This window comes from Pempheris klunzingeri, chromosome 22 (assembly GCF_042242105.1).
Source record: "Pempheris klunzingeri isolate RE-2024b chromosome 22, fPemKlu1.hap1, whole genome shotgun sequence".
In the NCBI taxonomy this organism is placed as follows: Eukaryota; Metazoa; Chordata; class Actinopteri; order Acropomatiformes; family Pempheridae; genus Pempheris; species Pempheris klunzingeri.
Window position 1 is genome coordinate 7,883,275 of NC_092033.1, and position 27,719 is coordinate 7,910,993.

Sequence of the window (27,719 nt, forward strand, 5' to 3'; positions counted from 1 at the left end):
AATAGTTACTTTTTTATTTTTCTGAAATTAACCAGTTACTTTCAAAAATAGTTACTTTTTAGTTCTTCTACAATAAGTGACTTCGTAGTTACCTGGACATGAACTACATCCGTCCATGTTGGAGTTCAGTTCTTTTGTTGTTTATGAATAATTTTATGGGAATCTTTTTTAAAAAGGTTATATTACATATAGAATTTTAATAATAAAGTAACTTTTAGTTGCTTTAGAAAAGTTACTTTTGCGTTACTTTTACAAACAGTAACTTTTTAGTGGTAATCAGAGGAACAACATACAGCTTCTTAAATCAGGTACTCACACTAAACACCAATGAGACAGACCGACTGATTCAAAAAACCTTTTTTATTAGAACAATACAGCAGATATAAAGGTCTATTGCAATCAAACACTCCCATCAGAACGGTGTGCTTCAACGGACAAAATGCGCTTCAACCAAGAGAAATAAATTAATACAAACTAGATAAAATAAAAACAGAAAAAAGAAAAACAGTGTGTAATTCAATTACCGGTTCAGATAAAGCCGCCATCACATGGAAGCTGGCAAACTTATTTCAGATGTCGACGTACAGTTCATAATAGTAGAAGTTCCATTGTGCAGGTGTGAGATTTTGGTATTGCCAGAAAACAGATTTTTAAAAAGTTCACCTTGTTTTAATCTCAAAGTCCCTTAAAGTCGTCTTTATCTGATGTTTGGAGGAGACGTGCTGCTCGTGGGGTGACCTCTCACCTCACATGATCTCTGGCTAATTAGAGAAGCACGTGAAACATAATACAACAGAAAAAAAGAAAAATTAAAGCTTGCATTAATAATAATAATAATAATAATAATAATGACAATAATAATAATACCAAAACCAGCAGTGGATCAATCAAAATACAACCCAATCAAAAAGAGAAAGCGTGTTTTCAGACAGAGTAACGCTTGTTCTGTGGAGGTGAATCTTATAAAGCGTCACAGAGGAGGAAGACTACGACCAGCTGTAATAATACTGCAGCTTTACCAAAGTGACATTTCTTCATACGGGGCCTTGTTTATAAAAATATCTTTAGGTCGTCCTTTATGTGTTGTAACAAATCAGTTGAGGGCGTGTTATATGAAAGAATAAACCTAGAGTGGTGACACGGCAAATTAGTTTTATCTTCAGATATTTAGGAGAAAAAAAAGACTACAAATAAGCTGGATAAGCTCTTTCATATGTTGTAGTTTAAGACTTTAGGTTTTGGTTTTGAGTACGAATGATCAATGGTCAGAAAAGTGACTCAGAGTTGTCACGGTAACCGGCGGGCCGTTTGTTTGATAAGATTCAGACGTTGTGCCTCATATTTCCTCCTCGTCCTTGCATATACAGACATGAAGTTGTTTGAAGCGCTTCCTAAGACTGCGTTATAGTTTCATCCTCCCCTTCAATTCATTTATCATCTAACATATTTATTTATTCTTGTCATTATAACATTTTTTTGCTTTTTTATATATATTTCATACAAATCTATAACCCAAAATTTAGAAATCTTATTTACATGGAAAAGTTTTTTTTTATTTTTTATTTTTTACTTTAAAAGTGACTATTAACCCCCTGCCCGCCCCGGTTCCCAACATCTCCCCCTGCTGCCTTCACACTCATGGAAGAAATCCATTTTCCACTCAATTCTTTTTTCTTTTTTTCATATTTGAATGATCTCAAGTGTGACTTGAAAAGCAGCATTCAGCAAAAAAAACACCCCAAATTTCAAAAAATTTTTAAAGCCACAATTACGCTTTCGTTTCATATCAAACCATTAAACTCTTAAAAGTCAGAACTCAACACAGAAGAAAGTGTAGGAATACTGAAGGGAGGTTTTGAATGCCTCGCTGACCCCTCCCCCCCAAAACCAACGGAGATACTTCCTGGAAAACGGCAGATTCTCAAAAACTGGTTCATAAAATATCCTGGAAGTGTTTTTGTAGCGACAGAGCCAGACAGACAGACAGACAGACAGACAGACAGAGACAGACAGACAGACAGACAGAGGACTACAACCCTTTGTCGTTCTGTTTTAATAGTGTCCCCTGGGAGGCTGTCCTCTGCATTACGCACACAGACACACACCAGACATGCCACTTCGGTCTTCGGTCTGGAGGGAGAGCGTGTGTTTGCGCATGGTTTTATGTGTGTGTAATCCTGTGCACATTATTAGAACCAGCGCCTCCCCATAAAGTGTGTGTGGGTGAATGAGTTGAGTGAGTCAGTGTGTGTATGTGTGTGTGTGTGTGTGTGTGTGTGTGTGTGTGTTAGAGGGTGCCATCCTCCGCGCAGCCTGCTCCCGCCGTGTAGCGAAACTCCTGCAGGTTGGAGACACCGTGGAAATGAACGAAAGCCCCCGCGACCACCAAGATGTGGAACAACTGGTGGGAGTGGAACTAGGAGAGACAGAGCGGAGAGAAAGAGAGCAAATTAAATGTGTGCGAGAGAGATACGGAGTGAAGAATGTGAGGGAGAAAGTGCTACTGCTTTAATATCCGTCAGTCATTTACCCAGATGTCACACTTTCCGGGGAAGAACCTCTCAGGGATGCGAGCGGCGTACAGGCAGGCTCCGGTGATGTAAAGTGTCGCCATGAGCAGCAGCCAGCCCATCTGGCCCATGGTGGTCGCTTTGATCAGACCCTCGCTGATGACGAAGTGCAGGGTGGGGACCACACCGCTCAGACCCAGACCCACAAACACTCCTGAACACAAGCAGAGGGAGAGAAGAGGGGTAGTGAACACTTTGGCCACTTGGCGGGGGGCCGAAAACCAAAGCATGCTGAAAAGGCTGGAAATGCAGCGTAGTGCTAAGAACTGTAGACGAGGACACTTAAAGGTTTTATCACAATGAACAATCTGCATTCACTTTACACACTCTAAAGAAAAAAATAAAGATGAATAGAAAATGAATACTTAAATTGATTACACTGCTTTGTTCAATGACTGATTTTGTAGTGAAATGAGGAGGCACGAGGATAACTCAGATCAGTAGTTCCTCGTATATTACAGCGCTTTCAAAAAAAATTATGCTCGCGGCTAGTTAGGACAGTCCAACAGAAAACATGGCAAACTGATGTGTCGCTGCTGTTGGGACATGTTACTGAACACGTCACTGTCTCACTCTACCTGCTCTGACTCCTCTGTACTGCGGCGTGGCGAAGAAGTCGCACTGGGAGACGGTGATGGCGGCCAGTCCCAGTATGCAAACCACTATCAGGTAGATGAAGCAGGGCTGAGGGGAGCAGTAGAAGGAGTAGTACAGCCAGGGGACGAAGGAGCCCATGATCAGGAAGGCTATCCCACTGTAGTCCAACCTGGAAACACGCAGAGAGGATGATTAAAGAGCGTTTAACACTATCACATGACCAATGAGCTTTAGGGACTTTTTTTCCACGTGTGTCTTACTTGGAGAAGACTCTGGAGACGCCCTCAGAGTGGCAGTAGACTGTGTGGAAGAGCCAGGAGAAGGACAGGCAGAGGATGGCTCCTAGGAAAAACATCCCGATAACTACCTTCTCCTGGACCGGAGCCACGAACGACATGTTGGGCCTGAACATGTACATCAGACCCAGACAGAGAAAAAACAAACAGCCTGCGGGGAGAGAAGAAGAGGGATGGAAGAGAGAAAATTAATCATTCATCAAGACAAATAACTGCAAACATTGTCACCATGTGTTCAGTAGATGCAGCATCACCTTGAACTAAACACAAAGGCATTTAGGTGCAGTGTCTCTATTTGACCACTAGGTGGGAGCAGAACTCAGACAGCTGTTTTCAAGTCAGAAAACACTTTTCTTAAGCAGTTATAGTAGAAAAAAAATGTTTTGACTTAAAAATATTGTGAAATATGCACTTTTTAACGTCTTTTCAACAGAAATCTTGCTGTTTACAGCAGAACGCCCTGTTTACATTTGGCTCCCTAAATGATGTCATTTGGAGATATGTCAGACATGTGGCCTCCGGCCCTTCAGCAGGTCGATTGTCCCAGCAAAAGAAAACCTCCTGAATCTTCCTCGCTGTCCTCTATTGTTTTTCAGCTCCTGGTAGCACGAAGACGTCGGAGGCGAAAGCAAAGCACATAAACTGTTGTGTTCTTCTATAAGCGTTCCTAAAGAGCAGCCCCGTCTGTCTGAGAAACATTACGTGTTTTTTGAACATTAAACCCTGTAAACCCATTGTAGTAAGACCACAGTGTATGAGTGTTTTGAAAATGAGCAGAATGTGGGGCCTTTAAACAAAGCGTAGAAACAGCAAACAATTGAACCAAAGTTTGGCAAAACACAAATCCAACCCATTGTACGGCGCTCAGCCAAAATCAACAGTAATGCCCTGGAATTTGTTGGATTTGAGGACCTTGTTTTCTTACACAAGTCCCCAGCTCAGCTCAGCTCTTGATATTTTAGAAGTTAATGAATCTGATTTTGCTGCTTGCCAATGTGAAATTTTACATGAGATTTTTTTTATCTCACTTGTCTGGTTTAATGAAGATTAACTAAAGGATAAAAGAAGAGCAAGCGAAGAACAGAGGCAGGAACAGAGAAACAAACCCCAAAGTACTAACTTCTTTCATTACTTTTTTTGTTCATTATTCTTATATTTATTTTGTAAAAGAGCATCAGTGTGTGTGTGTGTGTGTGTGTGTGTGTGTGTATGCTACCTAGCAGGTGTGTCCAGATGTTTCCTGTCTCTGTGTGGATTCTGAAGATACTCTTGAAGCAGGCGCGAAATGAAGGCATGGGTGGCCTGTGGCCGTGGAGCAGGAAGTCGTTGTCCTTCAGCCAATCAGGGAGCACGTCGTGAGGTATGACGCGCCACCGGCCCTCCCACACCTGATCGGTTAGTGAAAGGACACCGACAGAAACATTCAAGTTTCAAGCATTCAAGACAGAAACATTCAAGTTTAGAAAAACAAGCTGGAGAGAATGGATGATCAAGTTAGTGAAAAAATGACCCTAATCAGATTTCCTTTATGGGCAGCAGCTGGTTGTTTCCTTAAATAGGGTGTATGTTTGTGTGCAAGAGAGGAGTACAGTGTGTGATCACGAGTGTGTGATCACGAGTGTCGTGTAGGTGTCAGTGTCAAACGAGCAGTATCGGGGTCAACTGATGTAAATAAATAAACTGAAGCCCGATATGGCAAAACACCATGATGGAGAGGAGCGAGAGAAATAATCCTTTGACAGTTTCTCTCCAGTGATTAATTCTCCTAATTTGCAACCTGCTGGCTGCAATTTCAGCAGAATCTCAGTGTGTGTGTGTGTGTGTGAAAGTAAGTCCAAGCTGATGTCAGCTCACATGAGTCCAAGTTCCAGCCGTGTCGTCTTACAAGCAGACATTCCAACTCTTAACATCAGCCTACTTGCTCATGCTCATTTCAAAATGACAACGACACATATTTGACTGGGCAAACGCTTTCAGGACACGAACTTCACAGATTCTGTTTTGACATCTATCAAATTCATACACCATGTTCTGACAGTTTCTGGCAAAGTAAATTGGAGAAGAATAAAAAAAACAGTAATGTGCTGGATTTTATGAATTCTGCACTCTCAAACTAAACCGTAAAAAAACCTTTTATCACTAGTAAACTGGTGGATTCCTGTTAGCCACTGCGATGTATTTTGGACATTTTCCAATTTGGCTCATGAAACATGTTCTGTATGAGAGATAAGAACATAAAAAAATAAAAAATGAAGCACCTGGCCTGTGAAGTTTGTTTAGGACACAATACTTAGTTTGCATTGCGGTTTTATGGTTTATTGGTCTCTTTTACGATGCGGTGTTATCGAATGTTGTCGTTAAAGCACTTCAGTAAAACAAACTTCGCTCTTGGGAAGATTAACAAATTGAGTGGGTGTTGGAATTAAAGGAGAGGCTCAACAAAACGTCTGTATAGATAAGTTAAGGGGCAGAATGAAGAGGCGATATGTCTCATTTTAACACAAGCTAATACACATGCACGTGTGTGTGTGTGTGTCTATACTGTGTGTGTGTGTGTCTATACTGTGTGTACATTACCTTGTGTACAAACTCCTCCATCCTCTCCATGGCGTGGTGAGCCTGCAGCAGCGGAGTCATTCCCATGAAACCTTCATCACTGCTCCTCTCGCCCTCTTCCTCTTCCTCTTTCTCCTCTCCTTCTTCTCCTCTGTCATCCTCTTCGTTTATTCTTCTCTCCTCGTCGCACTCCGGGACACTCTGAGGAGAAGAGAAACAGATACATTCACAAAGGTCAATTAAGAGTCATTACAACACAGATTTGGGTTTGTTGTCTGACTGCAAGCAACAAAATCAGGCTATTAGACTCATTACAAACACAGGCTGTATTTTAACAAAAAAAGAGCAAAATTTTGATTGAACAGATGTAGACACAGTCTGTCCAATGTGAATTCAATCTAACACAATAGCTGTCACAGCTGGGGACAGAATTAATATGTGTAGTGCTTTATGATAAATATAGTCATTCATCATAAGTGCCACACAAACAAACAGCCACACATGGAGCTGACACACTTAAAAAGAAAAAACAACGGTGATGTTGTGTGTGTGGTTTCAGGTGGACAAAATTGATAATGTGCCGGCACGCAAAAAAATACATTTAACGTAAAATATACATTTCTTTAATGCATAATACAGACACACAATCTTCACCACACACACACACACTACACGTTTTGCTGGAGGTGAGCAAGAGAAAAAAAGATGGGGAGGTGAGAAAAAGAGAGACAAGAGTGAGAAAATTAAAAACAAAAAGCAGCGAGACAGACAAGAAAACAACAGAACTGCAGAAAGAGAGAGACAGAGAGAGAGAGAGAGAGAGAGAGAGAGAGAGAGAGAGAGAAAAAGTCCTGTTGTATATATAATGCATGACTAACCCATTTTTAAAGACCCACCAGCAAAATACACTCCAACGGCATGGTCCATGCTTGTGTGTGTGTGAGTGTCTGAGTGTGTTGACCAGGACATCTCTTGTGTAGACATTTACACGACTTGCATAGTCAAAGTCTGTAGGCAGTGAGCGCTTTCAGGTTTCTAAAGTCTGACTTTGTTAGTCTTACATCTGTCTGTGTGTGTGTGTCTGCTTATGAGTGTGAAGACTGCGCTTAATCATGCATGAGGATGAATCTCAGTCTGCTGCTGTGTATAGGAAGAGAGACAGAGACACACATGGTTTCAATCAGACCTGGAGACGTGCCACTGTAAATAATGTTCTCATAAATCCGCTGCTTCAAAGCCGAAATAAAGGTGACACCTCACATCAGTTGTAGGTGTGAGTGTGTGTGAGGGTGAACGCTGGTGATTGTGTGTGAGTATACTATGTGAGCAGAGGGGATCTGGGTGACTGCCAAGTAGTCACGTGTACTCTGCAGTCTTTGTGTGTGTGTGTGTGTGTGTCAAACATATAAAAGCCTCTCATGTGTGTCCATGCATGCATGTTATGTAGGTGGAGGCTTAAATCCAGATGCTGCTGGTCTCATTGTGGATGTTGAGGTTATTCTTGAACGGTGTGAATACTCTATGTGTGTGTGCGTGTGCATGGGGACAACAGGGTGTCCTCTAAGTGTTCTCAATATGCCATCCCTGAATCGAAGCCAGCACATTCACACACACACACACACACACACACTCATACATGCACAGATGATATTCGGCTAAATGAAGCACGCTGACGCACTCAGATGCCCATAACGTACCCACAGCTATTTCACACAAAGGGCAACTGGATGGCAGCAAAATACAGTAAATACTTTCAGGACAGACTGAAATATGGGACAGTGTGTCAAACACACACCACCTTATTCAACACATACAGCACAAAGAAAGAGAGCAACGTAGATCGGGAGAGAGAGGCAGAGATGAATGGGACGCATTTAGCCTGCAACCTGTGCGTGCCAGTGATTTATGATCTAGAAATTACCTTTTTACTGAACCACTACAAATGTTTGGCTAGAGTATTGTCGCACTGTATCACGCTTTTATTACACACAAACCTTGGTGTCTATATTACCCACAATTTAAGAAGAACCATGGTTTTCACAGAACAGCGACAACATGTAGTTGAGGAAACAGTTCTTCCACAAAGATTTCTTTGATCTGCCTTGATCTCAACAATATCTGTGCTTAATATGGGTGTTGAGTGTCTTTTAATTAGCATTTGACTGCAGTTCTGCCATGTGAAATGGAGTGTTGAGCTGGAAAGAGGAAGCTGTGGGTGTATGCAGATATTTTTGTGGAGAAAAAGAAAAAAGCTGACAGTGACCAGCTGCCAGCTTGGGAGACGGAGATGAAACCACTTTTCTCCTGTGAAACATCTGTTCGGCTGCACTAAACTCAATCCAGACTGTGAAAGCCGCCGTGTTGAGGTTTAGCGGCAGGTGATGCAGAGGGCTTCACTGCCAACTGCTCAGCTGAAGCTGCTGTAATCAGATCTAGAAACAACTTAAAGAGAAGATACAGACAGGAGGGCTGTGGGAGGGAGGTACGTTAGGTTCTTGGAAACGTGGGCTATCCCTCACACACTAATGTGCTTACGTTCAGGCACTCACACATACACACACTAAGCGGACGAATGCAGAAGTCTGCTACACGTGACTCCACCTCAGCTAGCCCGGGCTCCGACACGGCCAAGGTTGTGGAGTCAAATTTCGCTCTGTGTGAAAGTGTGTGTAGTTAAGGATATGATCCCATCCCACTGGGAAGTGTCCATCCTCAGCTCTGGGAGCTCACTATGTGACAGCTCATCATGTATGACTAAAACAGTCTGGGGGTCAGCGCAGCCAGGCTGGCTGCTCGTCTGACACAGAGCCACAGTCACATGCGTTGGGTTTCATCATCTTGGTTGTTGTCGTACTTCAGAAAAGTGCTGTTCCCATTTTTCTCGGAAAGGACTTCCCTGGAAACACCTGAGGGAATTCTTTACAACTCCAGAGAAGGATTTGAACAGATTTGATAACATGTTCAGCTAGTTTTTACCAAAGTAAACATCTGGGGGAATCTCATTAAGTACTTAAATACAAAGATTACTCACATTGTCCATATCTGCTTTAGACATGTAAACTCATATGGCTGTAATGACTTTAATACCCCACCCCTTTAGATTAACTGCTGCACAAATAGGTGCAATCAATTACTGTTATTGTTATTCACTCATCTACTTATTATTTCCTCAATTAATCAATTAATAATTTGGCTATTAAATGTCAGAAAATGAAAAATGCCCATCACAATTTCTGACTTATCAAAATTCAACTCATTTTGTCCACCCAACACTTCAAAACTCAGAAACCAGCTAAACCAGTAAATGTTGGATTTTTGTCTAGAAACAACATAAATGATCAACTGATTATCAGATTATAATATTATAATCAATCATAATTAAAATAACTACATAAACACAGTATTTTCGGTATGTATGCTAGCATGTGTGGATGCCTTGGTAGAGTGTGTCTGATAAAGAGGGTCACTATCCTTATCAAAGCGTTGCAGGCACACCCTAAGACAGCACGATTACATGACTCAGTTATTTTGATGAATCTGTTTTTTTTTTAAAAGGGTCATCTGTAAGAGAAATGGAATACGAAGATTATACAAATTAATCACTTTATTTCATTTATCAATTTACAATTAATGGCTCAAATATTCTGGTGCACAGATGACCAAAACATAGGAACAATTGATTCTGATGTGTTGTAAGTTTTCTAATTTTGTCTCAAAAGCCTGGAAGAGGACAAGTTGGATAATTTAATCAATATTTATTTTGATATCTCCATTATTTCACAGCACATGTTTTGTTGGGACTTGTGAATTTCGTTGTAGACATGAAAGTACCAGGAAAGAGTGCGTTTCCGGGACAAAGTCAGGAATAACAACAGCACAGAGACTTTCAACACTTTTCATTCACGTAGGAATCAAGCAACTGGTCTTGGATGATATACAGACATGAGAACAAGAGAGGAACAAGGAAATCCCCTGAGACAGCGGCCTGCTCGGCATTAAATGAGGCAGTTTTTCTTAAAAGCCCCTAAAGACCAATCTCTCCCTCTTCCTCGGACACTTGCACAAAAAAACATATATCCAGCTCCCCTCAGACTCATTAACCATTCTGTATGTAGACCTGGCTAATGACTTTCACCTGACTAATGGCGGTTCACACACACCTGAAACACTGTGTGCGTGTGTGTGTGTTATGAGGAATCCTCTGGTCTAATTGGCTCTGCTGAGCTCTACAGTCCGCAAGCGGAAGCTAAGTTTGAGAAGGAAGTGAGAAGGGTGGAGAGACATTTGGGGAAAAATCTCTGACCTGCAGAGAAACATGGAACTTTAGTCTCTAAACAAAGTCACGTGCTGGCAGTTTGATAGAGGGTGTGACCCAGGAGGCTGCTCCCAGCCAACAAGAATAAAGCTAAAACTCTACTGACCAATGACAGCAGAGTCTGAGCCGATGATGGACCAAAGAGGGAAGAGCTCACCCTTGTACACTGTAACCCCTGCACAGCACAGGCAGAGAGATTTGACATGTGACTCACACACGCACAATGCTCTCTTGGGACACTCTTGGGACAATAACAATCTGGAAAAGATGCCAAGACCCTCAAAAAAAACAGACAGTATGTTCCAAATACACGCACATGCCAGCCTCTAAAAAACAGACACTGAGCTCAAGCTGCCACAAGACAAACTGTTCTCTCTGTTCATGCCCGTGACCATGAGGAGGGCATGAAAATCTGCATTAGCGTGGCAACAAAGTAACACAGATTTTTATCAAACTGTGCACAGTCGGAGGGCTTAAATCAAGGATCTCCATTGTTTAAAGACAGTTCAAAGTAGTCTTGTTTTTTTAATTGCGTCAGTGGATAGGATAGAATGGATGTCAAATTGGGGCTAGGTATCAATTACAAAGTTGGAAATTTTAAAAGCACTTGGAACATGTGATCTTAGCTGCTTTCTGAGGGATATTTGAATTGTGCTGGTATGGTGTTACCTCTGACTACAACTATCTGCTACTTAAAACCATGTAAACTCAGCTATCCCTTAATGATTTCCTTTATTACGTATATACAAATAAAATATGAGGCTTTTAGCTTAGCTTAGTGTAGAAGGGTGTAAAGAGCTAGCTTGGCTTTGTCGAAGGGTATCAAAATGTGCCTAGCAGCATAAAGCTCTCTAATCAACGCATTGTAACATATTTTTTTAATCCGTACAAAAATCGGTGTCGGAGTGCTCCTTGGCCAGTCTAAACCATTTGCCAGGTAACCAGCCAGCAACCAGTTCGACCTTGTATTGACAGTATAGACATGAAAGTGATCATCTAACTCCAAGCAAGAAAGCAAATAAATGTAATTCTCTTTAAGATGTGGTTCATGCAAATAGCATGCTATTAGCTGCCCATCAATACCTGCCCATCAATACCTGAGAAATGTCTGTAATATTTTGAACATTCAGTGTGATGTATGAACTAATACCATAAACATTTTTTCAGTCCTGCAAGTTCAGATTTTTTGTCCCTCCAATGTCTGAGGGTTTACTGCACTGCGATAATTGAGCTGTTAAAATAACTGTGGGATTGTGATCATAGATGAGAGCTACAATGGGAGGAAGTGAAACTGGATGTCAGATCCACCTGCGACTCAGCGTTGATGCACGAAAGCGATAAAAACCTTTTGTCAGAAAGAGAGGATGTGCAAAGGTCCAAAATCCTAAGCATTGTTCACTGGTATTTGTTCACTGTTTGTTGGTATTTCCCTTGTTTTGTTGTTGATGTTGGCGTTTAATAAAACACCACGGCATACGTTCTGTTCTCATTGATCTGAGTGTACAGTAGGTATTTGTTTCAGAGTTCAAGTGCATGTTGACCGAGAAGTATCTGTTGTCTCTGTGAGGTTTTGTGTAAAAAAACAAGAACACAGTAGTCTACTCATTCTCTGGTTAAACTCCTTTAAAAGACGGGAAAACATTATCAGACTTCATTGGGTTCTCTGGGTTCTATCGTTAGTTCTCAGCAGGATCTTTTCTCTGCTCTCCTGATAATCTCATTTTCATTAGTTGCATTAGCACAAACTTCCAATTGACAGTAACTCGCCTAACAGCTAATACCATCTAAAAAGTGTTAATTACCTAAATTGAATTAAACTATCTGTAAAAGACACTCAATTGAACTTTAATGACACTGAAAGCTTGGCACCTATGGATTACCAATGCAGGTACAAACTGAGAACCACAGTGTTTTAAAGCGTTAGAGGCATCATCAGGGAACGTCTTCAGTTTAATTGTCTGTTTAAAACAATTCTAAGCATCGAATTTCCACATCAAATAATTCAACCTAAAGTATTTGGCTGAGGATGTTGGCAGGTTAACGGCTATTGTTAGGAAATTATTTTTTGTGACTGTCGGGTGTGATCAGGAAGACACGCAAATACCAGAATCTCATGGGACAAGTTCAAAAAGGTTAGAAAAACAGGAAACATTTGTGTTTTTCAGCAAAAAATAACAGTTTTGAAAAGAAAGAAATCACCCTTGAAGCTTTTAAAGTACAATTTATAGACAAAGAATAGACCATTCAGTCTGATGGAAGTGTGATACCAACCCCAAAGCTCTACCGCACACATCTCGACACTCACGCTGACACCTATTCAAAATGCTGAATAAAGGGCAGCCTGTGGGGTGTTAAGACAGCCTGCCCTCACTGCTTGGGGCATGCCCCCCCCTCCTGAGTGTCCTCTCAGGTATCAGTGTTGTGTTACAGCAGGTGAAAAGGCTGCACACAACCACACAGAAGCAGACACAAATGCACACACGAACACTATTGTGTGTCAGCTCAACGGCCCTACGCTGATCGACTTTCACACTGAACTACAGGGCTTTGTCTGCATACACACAGTCAGAGGGGAACACAAGAGTCCAACAAGTGTTTGATCAGTTCAATCGGTTGCCTTCATGGGATGCTAAACACAGATTTTTGGTAATGTGTTTGCTCTCCTTCCAGGAAGCCGTCTGTCTATAGACATAACAGGTCTATTTTTAGGGGAATCTTGCACACATTCAATATCCGCATCACTTTAGACTTGGAGTGCAACTAAAGCTGAACATCAGGCGAGGATGTGCCAACTCCATCATAATGCACTGTTAATTACTACAGCAGAGAATGACTCATCGTCAAGTCTGAAAAGCCTTGGAGGTGGTGAGGATGTCGATAATAAGTTGAAGTGGCGGAAGTTGAAAAGCTTGGGAAACAGGCAGTGCAAAATCAAATTCCAAGAAGCTGCTGGTAAAACCTGAGAGACTGATTAGACAACGCTCTATTCTCCTTACTGCCCCTGAGCAAGGCACTGCATATCCAACTGCTTAATTATAGCAGGAGAGTGTATTAAGTTTGTGTTCATTTTTAACTTTTATCTACACGTCTTTGGTGAACTGAACTCATCTTGTATTCTGGTAATGACGCATCTTGTGCTCTTTCTATCGCATGTACTGTTATATAAACAAGTTCACAAGTTTTCATGCCTGTTTTACAGTACATTGCACTGCTCTGTTCACTGGTGTGTCACTTTATGACTCTTGCACTTTTGAACTGGGTTTTGCATACTTCATGTATTTATGTTTCCATGTTTTATGCTCAAGGCTCTGAGGATAATTCACCCATCAGGAAAATTAAAGCAGAGCTGAACACCACCATGCAGTGGGGACATGTTGTCCCAAAGCCTTAAACCAACTTTAAATCTAAATCTCCTTCTCAAAGTGAGGTAAAATTATCTTCTAATGTTTAATTAACTGTTTTTAATCTACTTTTTGATCTGTGGAAACATTAGCTCCTCAAAGGGCAAGTGGTGCTAAAACCTGTTGTTTACACACACAAAGGCAGCAGACTGTGGACAAGTGATTAAACCACACGACTAATTACAGTCTGTAATAAATAAGTCTGGGTTTGTTCAGTGTTTGACTCACATCTACAATATTTTGTTACATGACTTTGTTGAATACTCAATTCTGATTGGTCAATTACGGCATTCTACGGTCTGTTATTTCTGTATAACATACTGTTGCTACAACGGGAGCAAGATAATCGTTTAAGTCCGAATTTTGTGTCAAATTGTGGATTTCTTTAGTACAAATCCGTGTAATAAGTGGGACAATGTCTTGATTCATCCTGTCAGGGTTCGTTCTGCAATAATGAATGGTTCACTGTAGATTATTCCTCGCCTGTGTGTACGTGTGTATCAAAAGCTGCTTTACAGAGACTGATGTAAAAAGATAAAAGCTGTTCCCATTCCTGTCATACACAAAAACTCCAGTATACAGCTTGTTTTTATTCTTATGTTATGCTACAGAAAGATTCGGCTGGTCAGCACCTGTTACAGAATTCGATACTTCCCTTCTAACAACACCTAATTAATTATCAATGCGAGGGCGTGTGTTTTGGGGGTTAGCTTTATTGTGTGACCGGTCGACCCATACCACGCCACATGGCTCTGAACCAACCAGACGGCAGCATGTGTTTGAGTGTATGCGTGTTGGACACTCACCCCGTTGTGTGAGGGGCACTCTGAGGTGCTGAGGTGACTAGTTGAAGGACCTGAGGTGGGTGTGTCTCCTTTCTCCCGGGGACTCATGGGATCTGTAGGCGTGCTATCTGTCGTGTGTTCAATGAGGTTTGAAGTTCTGTGTCGCAGCACGAAGGCCGGGCCCTCGGCCCCGCTCGTCTCTCCTCCGTCCAGCTTGAAACGCTGGACCGGCCTCCGCAGACAGAAGAATTAATGGATGACGATGACTAAATCCAGATGAGACCAAACCTGATCAGAAGAGGAATGGGTGGACGTTAAAGAGGACAAAACTAGGAGCAGATGTGGGCAGAAAAAGATGAAACTATATGGTGACCAACCTGGACTCCACTGAGAAGGCTGAAGTGTTTGGAGTGGACTGATATCTTCACTCAGGACTTTATGGGACAAAGCTGGAGGGAGACAGAGAGAAGGAGGAGATGGCAGGAAGGAGATTCATCAGTCACCATGATTTTGTTTATTCTTAATGTGAAATTAAAATAAAATACATGAAACCCAATCAAAACAAAACAAATACAAAACAAAAGAAGGAACTAAAATATTATAACTGTTAAAACACCATATTTCTAAAACATTAGGGCCCATTTCTATGTAGAGCTTTTTCTTTTGTCAGAAAAGCACAGAGAAGAGAGAAAAGAACAGCTGCACATGGTTTTTCACTTCTACGACAACATATCACCACTTTGAACACCACTGTTTATCTGTTTGACACTATTGTTTCACTATGAGCACCAACAGGAAGATGCTTGCTCTCATACTTCGTACAGATGAGCTAAATGTCCCCGCTGTCATCACTCAGTCTGGTAGCCTTTGAGCAATATGGGTGCACGACATGATCCGACGGAGACAACAATACCCTGAATATCACTGCCTCGTTAGTTCAGTGTCCGGCCGATCTGCTCACACAAATGGGCCACCTTTTTACCCCGATCTAACATATGACTGGTTGCCAGAAAACGCACTGGTGACGACGCAAATGCTGTTCTGAAAAGTTCAAAGATTTTCAACTAGAAGTGCTCTGAAAAAAAAGACGAGCGCCTTGACAAAACACCTGCACTCTCTCCTCATTAGGAACAATCGGAAAAAGTCGCTGGTGCTCAGACATAAACAGACAGGACACAGGCCCCAACAGTAATGATAAAAAATTTATTATAAAATAATACTCTGTGGTAGTAAACAATAAAAATACAGGCGAACAATATAACCAATAAGTGTTATGTGTTAAGTAACATGGCTTTAAACCTGAGCAATCAAATGCTGGTGAAGGCCTAATTTAGTAGTATGCACACACGAAGAAGAAACTACCCTGCAGCTACACCACTGTCCTCACTGCTTTTCGTTCATTGAAAACAGTTCTGCATTACAGGTAAAGATGATGTTAGTTACTTCTTTATCCCTGTCACTTAAAAAAAAAAAAGAAGTTACCCATTGTATCAAGGCCTTTTACTGGATCCACTAACACTGGCAGCCAATTAGGAACTGCCAACTTGCTGTCATGGTGAGTTGCTTAGCGACAAGAGGTGTCAAGGACAGAAACAAGAGATTCACACACAGGAAGTAGACACGTTCCCAGCTGAGAACTTCTACAATCCTTTTTCACCTCATCTTTCTCGAACCTTTTCACTGCTTCTATACACCGTTTTTATTCTGCTCTCCAGGGAAAAATAACGCAATATCACATCATTGAAAATTTAAATTTAAATTTAAAATTCCAGTTTGTTGAACAGTGTTAAAGACCACTAAAATCAAACTGAGTCACTATGGAAGTCACACAACTGCTTAAATATCACATAAATTCAGGTACAACTAGAAAAGTCATATTCAGCACCAGCTATGTGAAATGCTCACCAACAGTATGAAAATATAAGTATAGATTGAATGGTTGCAGCATGTCCATTACAGAGCCATAAACTTAGACATAAATATTTTTAACATTTGGAGGAAATTCTCACGATGGCAACAGAAACTAAAGTGTGCAGGTGTTATTGCTAAACATGTGAGAACCTAAACCACAGCCTGAACTCGGTTATACTTTTATATATAAAAGAGGCCAACTGAAATAGCTCGCTTTGGATGATTTACTTTTCTATCCTTGTGCAGCCGTTCGAGAAGATGAATATGCTCACGTGTACCTGACCTAGACCCATTCGTATCTCAATCTCTGTGTTTTTACAGCAGCTTGTTTCCAAACACTCTCACGACAGAAGCATTAATGTTCCCTAAATGATGAGAACTGCAGCTGCACATTCATATCAGCATGTCTTGCACTGCTGAGATCGCTTTTCTCTCTAAGTGTCTCACCATCTCAAAACACACACACAGCTCTCCAGAGGGGCAAGTCAATGTGAAAATACCCCTGAGCACTGGACCACTTCATTTAAACTACCCCCTGTGCCCCCACGAACGTACATTAGGGGATTACACACTGAAAAGGAAAAAAACAACACAGAGGCATGCACATACACACCTGAGCACGTACTTGTAAACATACACACACACAGACTGGCAAACAAATAATTTGTAATAGTGAGCATCTAGGGAGCAAAAGAGCTGCAATGGATCTAAAGTAAAGGACAAGGTAACTCATTCGTATAATATGCTGAACTACACATAACCTTTCTTCTAGGGGACAGAGAGTTGTGTTCTTCCTGTGGAGAACCAATCAAAACATTACAAGACAAAGAAAAAGTTGGAGTGAAGCCCAAACCATGTTTAAAAAGTGAATCCTGTGTATGGATGGGAATTGATAACCATTTATAGATACCAATGCTATTATGCAGTCCGGTTATTGGTCCGGTTCTTTATCAATTCCCTCACTGATTCCTGATCAATTTTCTGAGTGGGAAAAAAAGTGGCCTCATGCAGGTTTTCAGCACCAACACAACTGTTTGACTACCTCCGAGACTGTGGGAGCACCATGTCTGCCTAATAACATTTGAACATGTTAAAATAAATTACAACGCCTCTTATCATAAAAGGATACAACTTGGAAAACAAATATAAAACTGAATGATGAAATTGACATTTCTTCTGTAGAAAAACATGACTGTATGCCTACAAACACTTCTGGTGTTTCCACCCTCACTTGAAATTATTATTTTACAGACAACAAGCAATTTTGTCATTTTTCTTGGTGAAGTGAAGCCACACTTTGGACCATTTCTTCCTGTCAGCAGCGTAGACGCATGAGTTTGATATCATTATTTTGTAATGTGCAACTGTCAGAAAAGCATGTCAGAACAGATAAAAGGAATTGACAAGCTTGAAGGCATACAATTCCCACGAATTTGGAACCAGATCTCGATTCCCATCCCTAATCCTGTGGGGAGATATTTCTCATGCAACTAGGCATCACGTCAAAATTTTAAGACCAACCATGAATAAAAAAAGACAGTGTAATAGATTTTATGACATTAAATTCTAAATTTAATTTAAGACTTGAAGACTTTTTAAGGGTCTGTGGAAACCCTGCCAGGGAAGAAACATCACACAAGAACATTACTATGCTAAAAAAATAGGGGAGAAGAAACAGAGACAAAAAGAAAAGGACAGAGAAAATCATTAAAAGATCCATAGGAGTGTTTCAAAACTCTGTGACATCGACCAACACACAGTACTTCTTTTCTCGATGAGACAAAGGACTACTGGAGCTGAACTGAGATGACTGGCCTGTGGGCAGGTTCCCTAATCGAAATCTAACACTTCTACAACCACAGATTGTCCAATCAATCTCTACGTTTTCCATCCCGCCTCTTTCTCCCCCGAATAGACTATTTTTGAAAATTACATTGACGCTATTTTTGAGGAAATGCACCCATTTTCTGTCATGATGAAAAGTGAGATTTCATGCCGGGTTCCTTATTAACTAGGGACTAAGAGGAATAAAGTACTTTTGATGGGTTTTATTTGCAGCTGTAGTCGATTCCCAAGATAACAGTCTTCTGGCCTGATTGCCACACAAGAACAAACAGCTCTCCTAACTATTGAAATAGCTGAGAAGTTTTGTTCTGTGTGGGGCTGATAAGAGCCTGGAAGCAGTGGAGAAAAAAAAAACAAAAAAACTTTCCATCATTTTCTTACCATTGGGTGACTACTTTATTGTGTCAGTTTTGTGATTTTACGTGGGTTTTTTTTTGCTATTTTTCACCCTGTAAACACGGAAACCAGAAACAACCTCAGACAACACCCTGATGGAGGCGCAATAGCTAAAAACACCTGGTGAGATAATTAAAGCAAAGCGTAGTGGAGAAGAGTTTAACATGTTTTGATTCTTCCATCTCTCTGACAATAGCTGCTTGATTAATCAGTGCTCCTCTAAAGTCAAAAACACACACACTCACTGGCAATGCCTTCAAGGTCTAGCTGGATGAAAACAGTAGCAGAGCAGACGGCGCACAGCAGACCGACCCCGTATTGGGATAAAAACACTATGATGGGACAAAAAATACAGAGAAAAAAAGATGAAGAAAAAAACGCAGATTCGCACACCCAAACCAAATGGGACTAGACAGGGTCCAAGCCAGCTTCCCATGTTGAAGTTTTAGTTCTGAGAGAACAGCTGACACATTATGTCTGTCGATAACAGGATGTGAAATGACTCATCTAGATGTTTCATGCAGGGTAACTGTATGATCCCAATTTTCTTGGCTCATAAAAGCCTTGCGACTGTCGTATACACCCTTATTTTTTCCCCCTTATTAAAGTCCCTGTATGAGATTCAATTATTCTTCACACTCAGCCTCCATGAAACAAACCAATCGCAGAGACAAGTTTACCATCTGCTCTGTTGCAGCAACTTAGAAAATAGCATCAAACTGCCCCACAGTGACACTTTTAACCCCAAGAAGAGACAGAGAGACAGGACACAGGGGATCAAAAACAGAAAGCAGTGTGAGGGAACCAGGCTTGTGACCTGCTGGGTAAACTTGGGTCAAGAGGAAAGAGATTAACCAACACTGTCTCCTCACTTAGCATCTCTGTTGGTGTGCCCTTGAGCAACACTTGGCTAATGAAACTGCTCAGTAGCCAACAGATGGAATAATCACGCTTGTGTGCTGTCAGCAATACAGTGATTTATAGTCTTTCAACACACTACCTGAGTTCTTCTTTTAAATTTTAATATTTTATTATTTTGACATCATGACCCAGCTCTGAGGCTGCAACAGCAATGCCATCAAAAAACTATCATCCTTTAACTATGGATCCTATGGGATTTTTCATATTGACCGTATTGATCTGACCCAGGGGTTAATACCAGCAATACTGTGAGTGCGTGCACACGTCTTGCAGGCTGTGCTGGCATATTGTGAGTTGGCAATTTTAAAATCTTAGGTATTTTTTCATAACACAGGGGAAAATATTGATCTTTAAATATTGAGGTCAATGACATGACCCTTGATCTCAGTGAAATCGGTTGAGGTTGTGTGATGTTACAAAATGAGGTCAAACAAACAGGCCCATTTGTGTTTGTGTTAATGTATGTTCATCTTTATTTATTGTAATGTAACACATCTTATCTGCTCTGCGTGTCGCTGCACGCTCTTTGTGGGATGCAGTGAATCTAAAGCCATTTAAAACTTGAAAAAAACTTTTAACAAAACAGCAGGAGGGAGGTTACTTGTGCTACTGAATGACAATCTCTACTTACAGGCCTAAGTGACAGACATGATTACCTATCCGACGTTTTTAAAAATATGCTTATTTGCTCACCAAGAAGACCACTCTTACACTTAAATGGTAATATGAACCTAGAGCAGTAGCCGATTAGTTTACAACAGATTCACACTGAATTGTCTTTTTTACAGTTTGTCATTTTACAGTACAAAGTTGCCCAATGAAATTAAAGTTGTAGCTAGCTAGATAGATAGCATGATGTATTGAACATAATACCAATAATGCCTTTTCTGTTAGTTGATTTTTTTCGTTTTTATGTTTTCAACTAAAATTCTGGGTAGATTTTACATATTGTACCTTTAAGGTGCTGTTTCGTTTCGTTTTCCGTTCATATCTTAAACTAAGCTAGCAGGCTGCAGCTTCATATTCAACAGACAAGGATGAGAGTGCTATCTTGTCATGTACAAATTTATTCTGACCCTAAACTGTACTTTGAGGTTAGTGGTAACTATATACATATCAAAATGCTAAGGTTGTCATGCTAATATTCTACACACACAAGGTCATTTATCCATGTGCACTATTCCACATAGGCATGAGCATGTGTCCAGCATTCCCTCATGCTCACCAACACCATCTTTCTCTTTGTCTCACACTCTGTCAAACGCACGCACACACAAGCACAAGGCAGCTGACTTCACTCCAAAGCAGTCCTTGTCACTCACTCTACAGCCATGAAGACGTGGCTCCAAAAATCAATCCTGACAACCAACAGACAAACCGAACAGGAACTCGGGTGGAAAAAGAAAAAGACTGAGGAAAGCAAGAAAATGACATTGACTGAAAACTGAAAAGAAATGTCAATGGAATTGATTTGTACTCTAGTTTTTTTTCCTCAAGGGAAAGAGCGTGTGGTGAATCTCGGCAGCAGTTGTAAAAGTGGAAAAGAGATGAAAAAGAAGTAGTAGTACACACTTTTGGCTCTTTAACTGTGCACTGGGGACCCACATCAGGTTAAAGGGTCCATCTGTCATGGCTGTGACTGCGCTATAAAATCCCACGTATATCACTTAGTGTATAAATTATGTGTAATAAAAGATGGGGGCTTTGGCAGGCGAATGATGCCTTAATATGAGGCAAATACTGTGTGTCATGAGGAAGTTCACTGCAGACGAAGGCAGTGGACAGAAGTGGGTGACAGCATTACTTCTGCAAGCTAAAAGGAGAAAGAACATGAGATGCAATGATGCAAAAACAAGGAACAACAGAAGACAAGACTCACTAAGCCTGCCATCGTCTGGCTGTGACATGCAGCTTCGCATGGGAGCTGCATGAGTGTTTGGGTGTTCGTGTAAAGACACACTAAGTTGTAAGTCAGACACTGAAGGAGTCTTCCTTCACAAATGTAGGGCAAAGTTCAAACGGCACAAGCTCGGTCCATATACTGGAAGAATTAACAGCCATTATCACACATGAAGACATGGTGGACGATGCTTCGTAACCTGATCAGAAAGAGAAATATGGACAGAGATAACATGAGCAGTTGATGAAGAATTGTGGAGGAAGGAATGAGAGAGGGGTGAAAGAATGAGAGGCATGTTTTACAAAAATCTACTATTCTATTTTAATGCCCAAGTTTTAGCATTTCACTTAATTTCAAGCAGATAAACGGTACTTCAAAGTGGACACTTTAATACACATTCAGCCAAATATCTGTACTTAGGCACCTAGTAACTGCCAGCTTTTACGGGGGCTCTTAGTGCTTTATTCAAGACAGGTGTGCTAGAAAGGAAGCTAAAACAATTGCTGCAACACTGCTGGCTGTAACAGGAATCTCATTTGTAAGATGGAGCATGAAAAGTCAAACCTATTCCTCTTATATTTTCTATTTTTAGTTTTAGGCTGTTTGGTTCACATTATAAAGACCACACTGCATGGGATTTCACTAAAAATGCTCAAATACAGGCTTTTGACACTAAGTGTAAGATGCTTATCCACTTCTTATTCAACCTCTTCCAGCGTCGGTTCCTCGTTCTTGTGTTGTGAATGCTAGTGGCTGTCAAGCAGCGTGCCTTTTTCCCTACAATGTGTGCTTACTGTGTGAGTCACTTCATCAGATATGGCCTGCAGCCTGTCACCTGCTATGTCATTACTCTCTCTGTCAAACACACTCACAGAAAGAGGGAAGGGAGAGCGAGGGAGTCACCAAACAAACTCTGTGTCAGCCAGCGAAGCAGCGCATACATAAGACCTTTCAGCAGCAGATAGCTTATATTAGAAGTTATAGTTAGTTTATCAAGCTGAATGCATGTTTACTCTGTGTTATTTAAACTATAATGATTACATCTAAATCAGAGATCTAGCCAAGCAGTGACTTTGAGCTTTTCTTTTTTCTTAACTCACACCTGGTTTTTCAGGTTCAACAGACGCCCGCGGCAGTGACCAGTTAAAACAAGTTACTCGTGCCTGCCAGTTTAAAATCCACCAAAACCGGTTTACTGATCTCCATCTCTTCTTTTACTCAAAGTTTTCACAACTCAAAGACAACAGCTGGGCTTATTGAGCCTACAACACTCTGACCTTAGCGTCAGTCCAAAAGCCACAAACACATTATATAAGATAACGGCGTCCTGTGACACACACATTTCACACACTGCACTTTAAGCAACATGGGCGAAGCTGGCTGAATCCTGACCTGCTGGGTGAGTGTGGGTTTGCAGTGATGATGAATGTTTGTCAAGACTCTTTCCTTCTTATTGTCAATATCGTAAGACCCTGATCTTGCTTACTCGGGTAGAAGGACAGATACTATTGACCTCTGTGACTTATTTCTAATTTTTTTCCATTTGTGTCCCAGTGGTTTTGTCCCTACAAATTCCTGCACATTATCAGCCTTTGAACTGACATGACCTCAAACCTTTTTATCTTAGGAAGAGAAAATAATTAAAATGTAAGTTTAATGTATTATTGGATGTTTAATATCAAATCAAAACAGGACCTTACGTATAACAATCAATGAAAATAACTGAAATAAATGGTTGATGAAATGTTAGTGTTTTGTTACCTAAGGTGGCCTTGTATCCGATGACGAGTTGGACATGACATTTTCTTTCCAAATAACTGCATTAGTCATTTGGTGGTGCAGCTCACTTTACTGCGCTTTATGCTGTGTGTGTTCCCGTGGTATGGGGCTGGTGAGTAGGCCTCCCTTTGTATTTAGGATGGCTTTACAATGATCTAAACCTGCTGTTGGAGACCACATGACTGCATTTCACTGTTCACTGGGACCATGTGGTCGCACTGAGACCTGCACTTAAACATAACCACACGCATACACACCCACAGTACCATGATATTACTGAAAACACACCTTTGATTCTCTCTGTCCATGCAGCTACACCAGAAAGCTAGTCAGTACAACTAGTCAGTCAAAGTGTTTGCTTTAGCCTTCACATTGGTTGGCTTTACTTCATAAGGAAATGAATGATGTTCAGATTGTATAGATTTGCAAGCCAGTTTAGCATATTGTTCTACATCAAAACTAGCTGCCTTTTTAACAAACATCGACCAACTGAGTAATAAAAACCAAAATAATATCAAGAAAATAATCTGACTTAATGTAGAATTTTTATATTAGGATTTTCTCACTACACTGCATAATATCTAGGTTGTCTGTGTAAGTGTGTGTCCCCTGGTGACCACTCAGTCCTGGTACAGCAGTCAGTTACTGATGTGTTTGCCAGCAGTCTTATGATGGAGAGATAAACAAAGAGAACCAGTGTGAAGTGAACCCCACACACACACACACACACACACACACACACACACACACACACACGCACACACACACACACAGCCTTGTTCTCTCATTCACAGTCCATGCAAGCAGACAGCCACGTAGCACAGTTACTACAATATGTATAAACACACACACTTGACAACCATGGCGTAAGGTAGAATATATCAACATAAAATTATTCCAATTACAACATGTCCCATAAAATCCTGGGCCTGAGTCATTCCTGATTTTATTAGAAGACGAGAGCAAAATATGATGACATATGTTAGGTGATGTTCAGGTGTCCTTCGCCAGAGGAAATGAAACAGAAAACACACAACCTGTGTGACACACATTTTAAAAAAAACACCACCCAAGCTCTCACGGACTCTAACCAAACATCCACACAAACGGTTTAGCGGGTCATCTTTACCGCACCACTTTTTAACCCTTTTTTTAATCAGTGGCTCACCCAAAATAGCACGTATTACTGTAAAAAAATAAAAAGATTAAAAGTATTTGGCATTTATTGAGAAGAGCTGGAGCCAAAACATGTCCACCAACAAATAAAAAGATGACCTGCTTTGGCCTCCAGAAGAGAGAAGTGCTCCAATAATCATAAGCTTTCCACACAGACACGACGTCATAGACCATCATGTGCAAAATAAGAAAAATCCACATAAAACATCCATGTAGCAGGTTGGCACTGCCTGCTACTTTCTACCAAGTTATCAACTCTCAGCTCTTCAGTTTGTGGGTGGTGAAGGCTGAAAAATCGATCTGATATACAGTTGCTGAGTTTGTCATTGTCTCTCTAATGTAAGTCTTAACCCCACTTAACTAAAGCAGAGAATCCCTGAGCATTTAAAATTGTCCTGGGAAATGTGTTAAATGTTCCTGAACACCCACTACACAATACAAAAAGAGTACCGAATTACCAAAGATGTTCAAAGGCACCGTTCTTTGTCATTAAATGGCGCTCAACTACCAACCAACTGAACATAGAGCAGAAACAGACCACAACCAAGGTCAGTGCACCGTTGGCCCTGATGGTGAACACAGTGCAGCCTAATGCAGTGGTTTTCAGGCACCGGGTGGGAATCCAAAGGTGGGTCACTTTAGGACACAAACAGGTCCCCTAAACTTCCTGACTATATTAAGATATTGGTCCCAAAATATCAGTTTTTTTTCTGCATTTTCCCAAGATGGGAAACTGAGTTGGTGCTTTTAGTGAAGACACATTGAGTCAGGGTATGTTTAGTATAAGTCTTTTTGAGTGCCATCATTTCAAACATTTTCCAAGAAGGAATTCTTACTGTTGTGATGTGAATAAAGGCAGGGCATCCTGTGCTACTTATGCTTGTGATGAATTTGATAACAGACATTAATCCACACACACACACACACCCATGTCTGCCAATCAATGCACAAATTTACAGCGAGACATTTTCAAACTAACATGCATGTACAAAAGCTGCTGGACTTAGCATGCATACGTTTTCTATAATACACAGGAAACAAAATGATTCTTTCTGTAATTCTGCTCTCACTCTGTATTTAGGGTGTAAGATGCTTACTGTGCCCATAGACAAAGTAATTAACTAGGGAAAGGCTTATTTAACTGGGCGTATTGCGAATTGCGAATGTGTGTACATGTTCATTTAGGCAACAACATGAAGCAGAGAAAGGTGTGTTTAGTTCTTTTTGTTTTGGACATCGCACACACACACAGAGCTTTGTTTTGAAAAAAGGACAGAAAGCACAGACAGACACGTGAGGAGGAATATAAAAGAAAGAGAGCGGCAGCTATTCTGTCTTATGATCAATCAATTTTATACTGACAGTTCTCCACTATTCTTAGAAGCTATGTTTAGCTGCTCTCCTGCCTGGCACACTGTCAAAGACTGACTTCATTATACGTTAAATTCTCTCGAGAGTTGTACTTCCAGTAAGAAAAATATGACGTATTGCTCAATAGCCATGTCTAAAAAGGAGAGACACATCAGCTCAAGCAAAGGAAGTTCATTTTTTGTATAATTCCAAAAATCATTATCTTCCAACAGGAAATTACTACAATTTTTTTAGATGAATCTCAGATAAATTAACTCCATGTGGTAAACTTACTGAGGTACTGTGGGTACTGTGGGTCTGTTTTTGCATCCCTATATGGGCTTTGACAAGGAAGTAAATTGATATGCATGAGTGCAACTGCAGAGACGAGAATGTGTAATTATATCTACAGATTTTCGGTTTTAAGTTTCTATCTGATGCATGTTAAAACTCATTGGAGCAAACCTGCACTTGGGGAAAAACATGACACGGTGAAGCCCCAAAGGTTCAAACTTCATGGAGGGGGTACAGATTAAAAATGCAAAAAATGGGTTTCAACACAAATACCAGCTAAGACGCTGCTCCATGAAATATCCATGGGCTAATCTCAAGCTAGGGGACGGCCGGGAGTGTTTCTGTAGATATGAAGTTTTGGTTTAAGACGAATAGGCTATCAGCTGACCAGCCCATAAAATATTTATGAGATGACCTCATGCTTTGTGGCAAACTGAGCTTTCAGAAGAACACTGAAATGGGATGGGCATACATGCAGCACTGTATGTGCATCATATTCATTTGGTAAGGAAGTGAAAATTGGCTGGTTAAGGCTGAACAGCTTTTTTCTCAGTGCAACTACACTCACTAAAAACAAATACTATTGTGTGAAAGATGTGCAACATAAAGGCTTATTACTGCATAACCCAAAGTGCAGGTTTCACAGAAAGCAGTATAGTAATATAGTACAGTCTTGATCTGAAAACTCATAACATAGCTAGATATCAAAACATGTCTTAAAAAACAAGATGACTTAAGCTGAGCCAAAACAGGACAATCAAGTGATTAAATATTAGCTTTTACTTCAGCTACTTCTATCATGGTGCTAATAAGATGATATTGGCTTTCTCAACCACTCCGTGCGAAAAGAGAGTTCGCAAAATAGCAGCAAAATTTTTGCCTCATTACAACAAGGCTCTGAAGTCAGACACAGTCAACACAACACTGGCGAGCAGGCAAGACAAAGAAACCCAAAACTCCTGCCACACTCCCTTCTTGTTGACAGCGACAATTCGCTTACTTCCAGCACAAGCGACACACAAAGGAGCGCTTCTACTTGTTTGACCTTAAGCTGTTGTAAAAATGGTTCACCTTACGTTTGACCCGAGCTGTGCTGTCAAAGGTAGAGCAAGAAGCACACTGCAGCTCACCGACATACTATGATGATGGTTTGTTTACACCGAGCTAGCGAGCTGGCTAGTCCGCTAACAACAGCTGCTACATCCAAAAGAAGCTAAATAAACTCTTTAATAGAGCTTGTGTTTATTTTGACAGCTTACCACAATGACCGATCTGCCTTTAAACAAAATATATCCTGCCTCCTTGTGAGCGATAATGCCTCGTAAAGAGCGAGCACGGCTATGTTTTCTTGCTGGCTAGCAGATTATGCTCCTCTCTGTTGTTTTGACAGCCAGAATTAGCTGGATAGCAAAGCTGCTAGCTGGCAGGTTACATTCAGAGAGGCGCGCTAGGAAAGTCTTAAACAAGACAGAACAACACTCACAACAACCAATAGTGGCCACTGTTAGTTGTATTATTCACCTGGTCGTGATGTCTGAAGAGGAATCCGTCCTCTGGGTAGTGTAGCACAGTTGACAGAGAGTTGTGCTCGCCGCTCCGCTCCTGTCGGCTCTGAACGGTCCACTGA

The 27,719-nt window shown here is 40.9% G+C and overlaps 1 protein-coding gene across 1 annotated transcript; it reads right to left on the reverse strand.

Annotated features, from left to right (window-relative positions):
• Positions 1 to 342: 342 nt before the first annotated feature.
• Positions 343 to 27,719, reverse strand: adipor2 (adiponectin receptor 2). Its single transcript, XM_070853722.1, has 9 exons — positions 27,614 to 27,719; positions 14,898 to 14,969; positions 14,542 to 14,808; positions 6,041 to 6,220; positions 4,680 to 4,851; positions 3,428 to 3,614; positions 3,149 to 3,336; positions 2,531 to 2,724; positions 343 to 2,416 (listed from the first exon to the last, which is right to left on the reverse strand). Exons 3-9 carry the CDS (start codon positions 14,626 to 14,628, stop codon positions 2,288 to 2,290), a joined length of 1,137 nt encoding a protein of 378 aa, XP_070709823.1. The 5' UTR covers positions 14,629 to 14,808; positions 14,898 to 14,969; positions 27,614 to 27,719; the 3' UTR covers positions 343 to 2,287.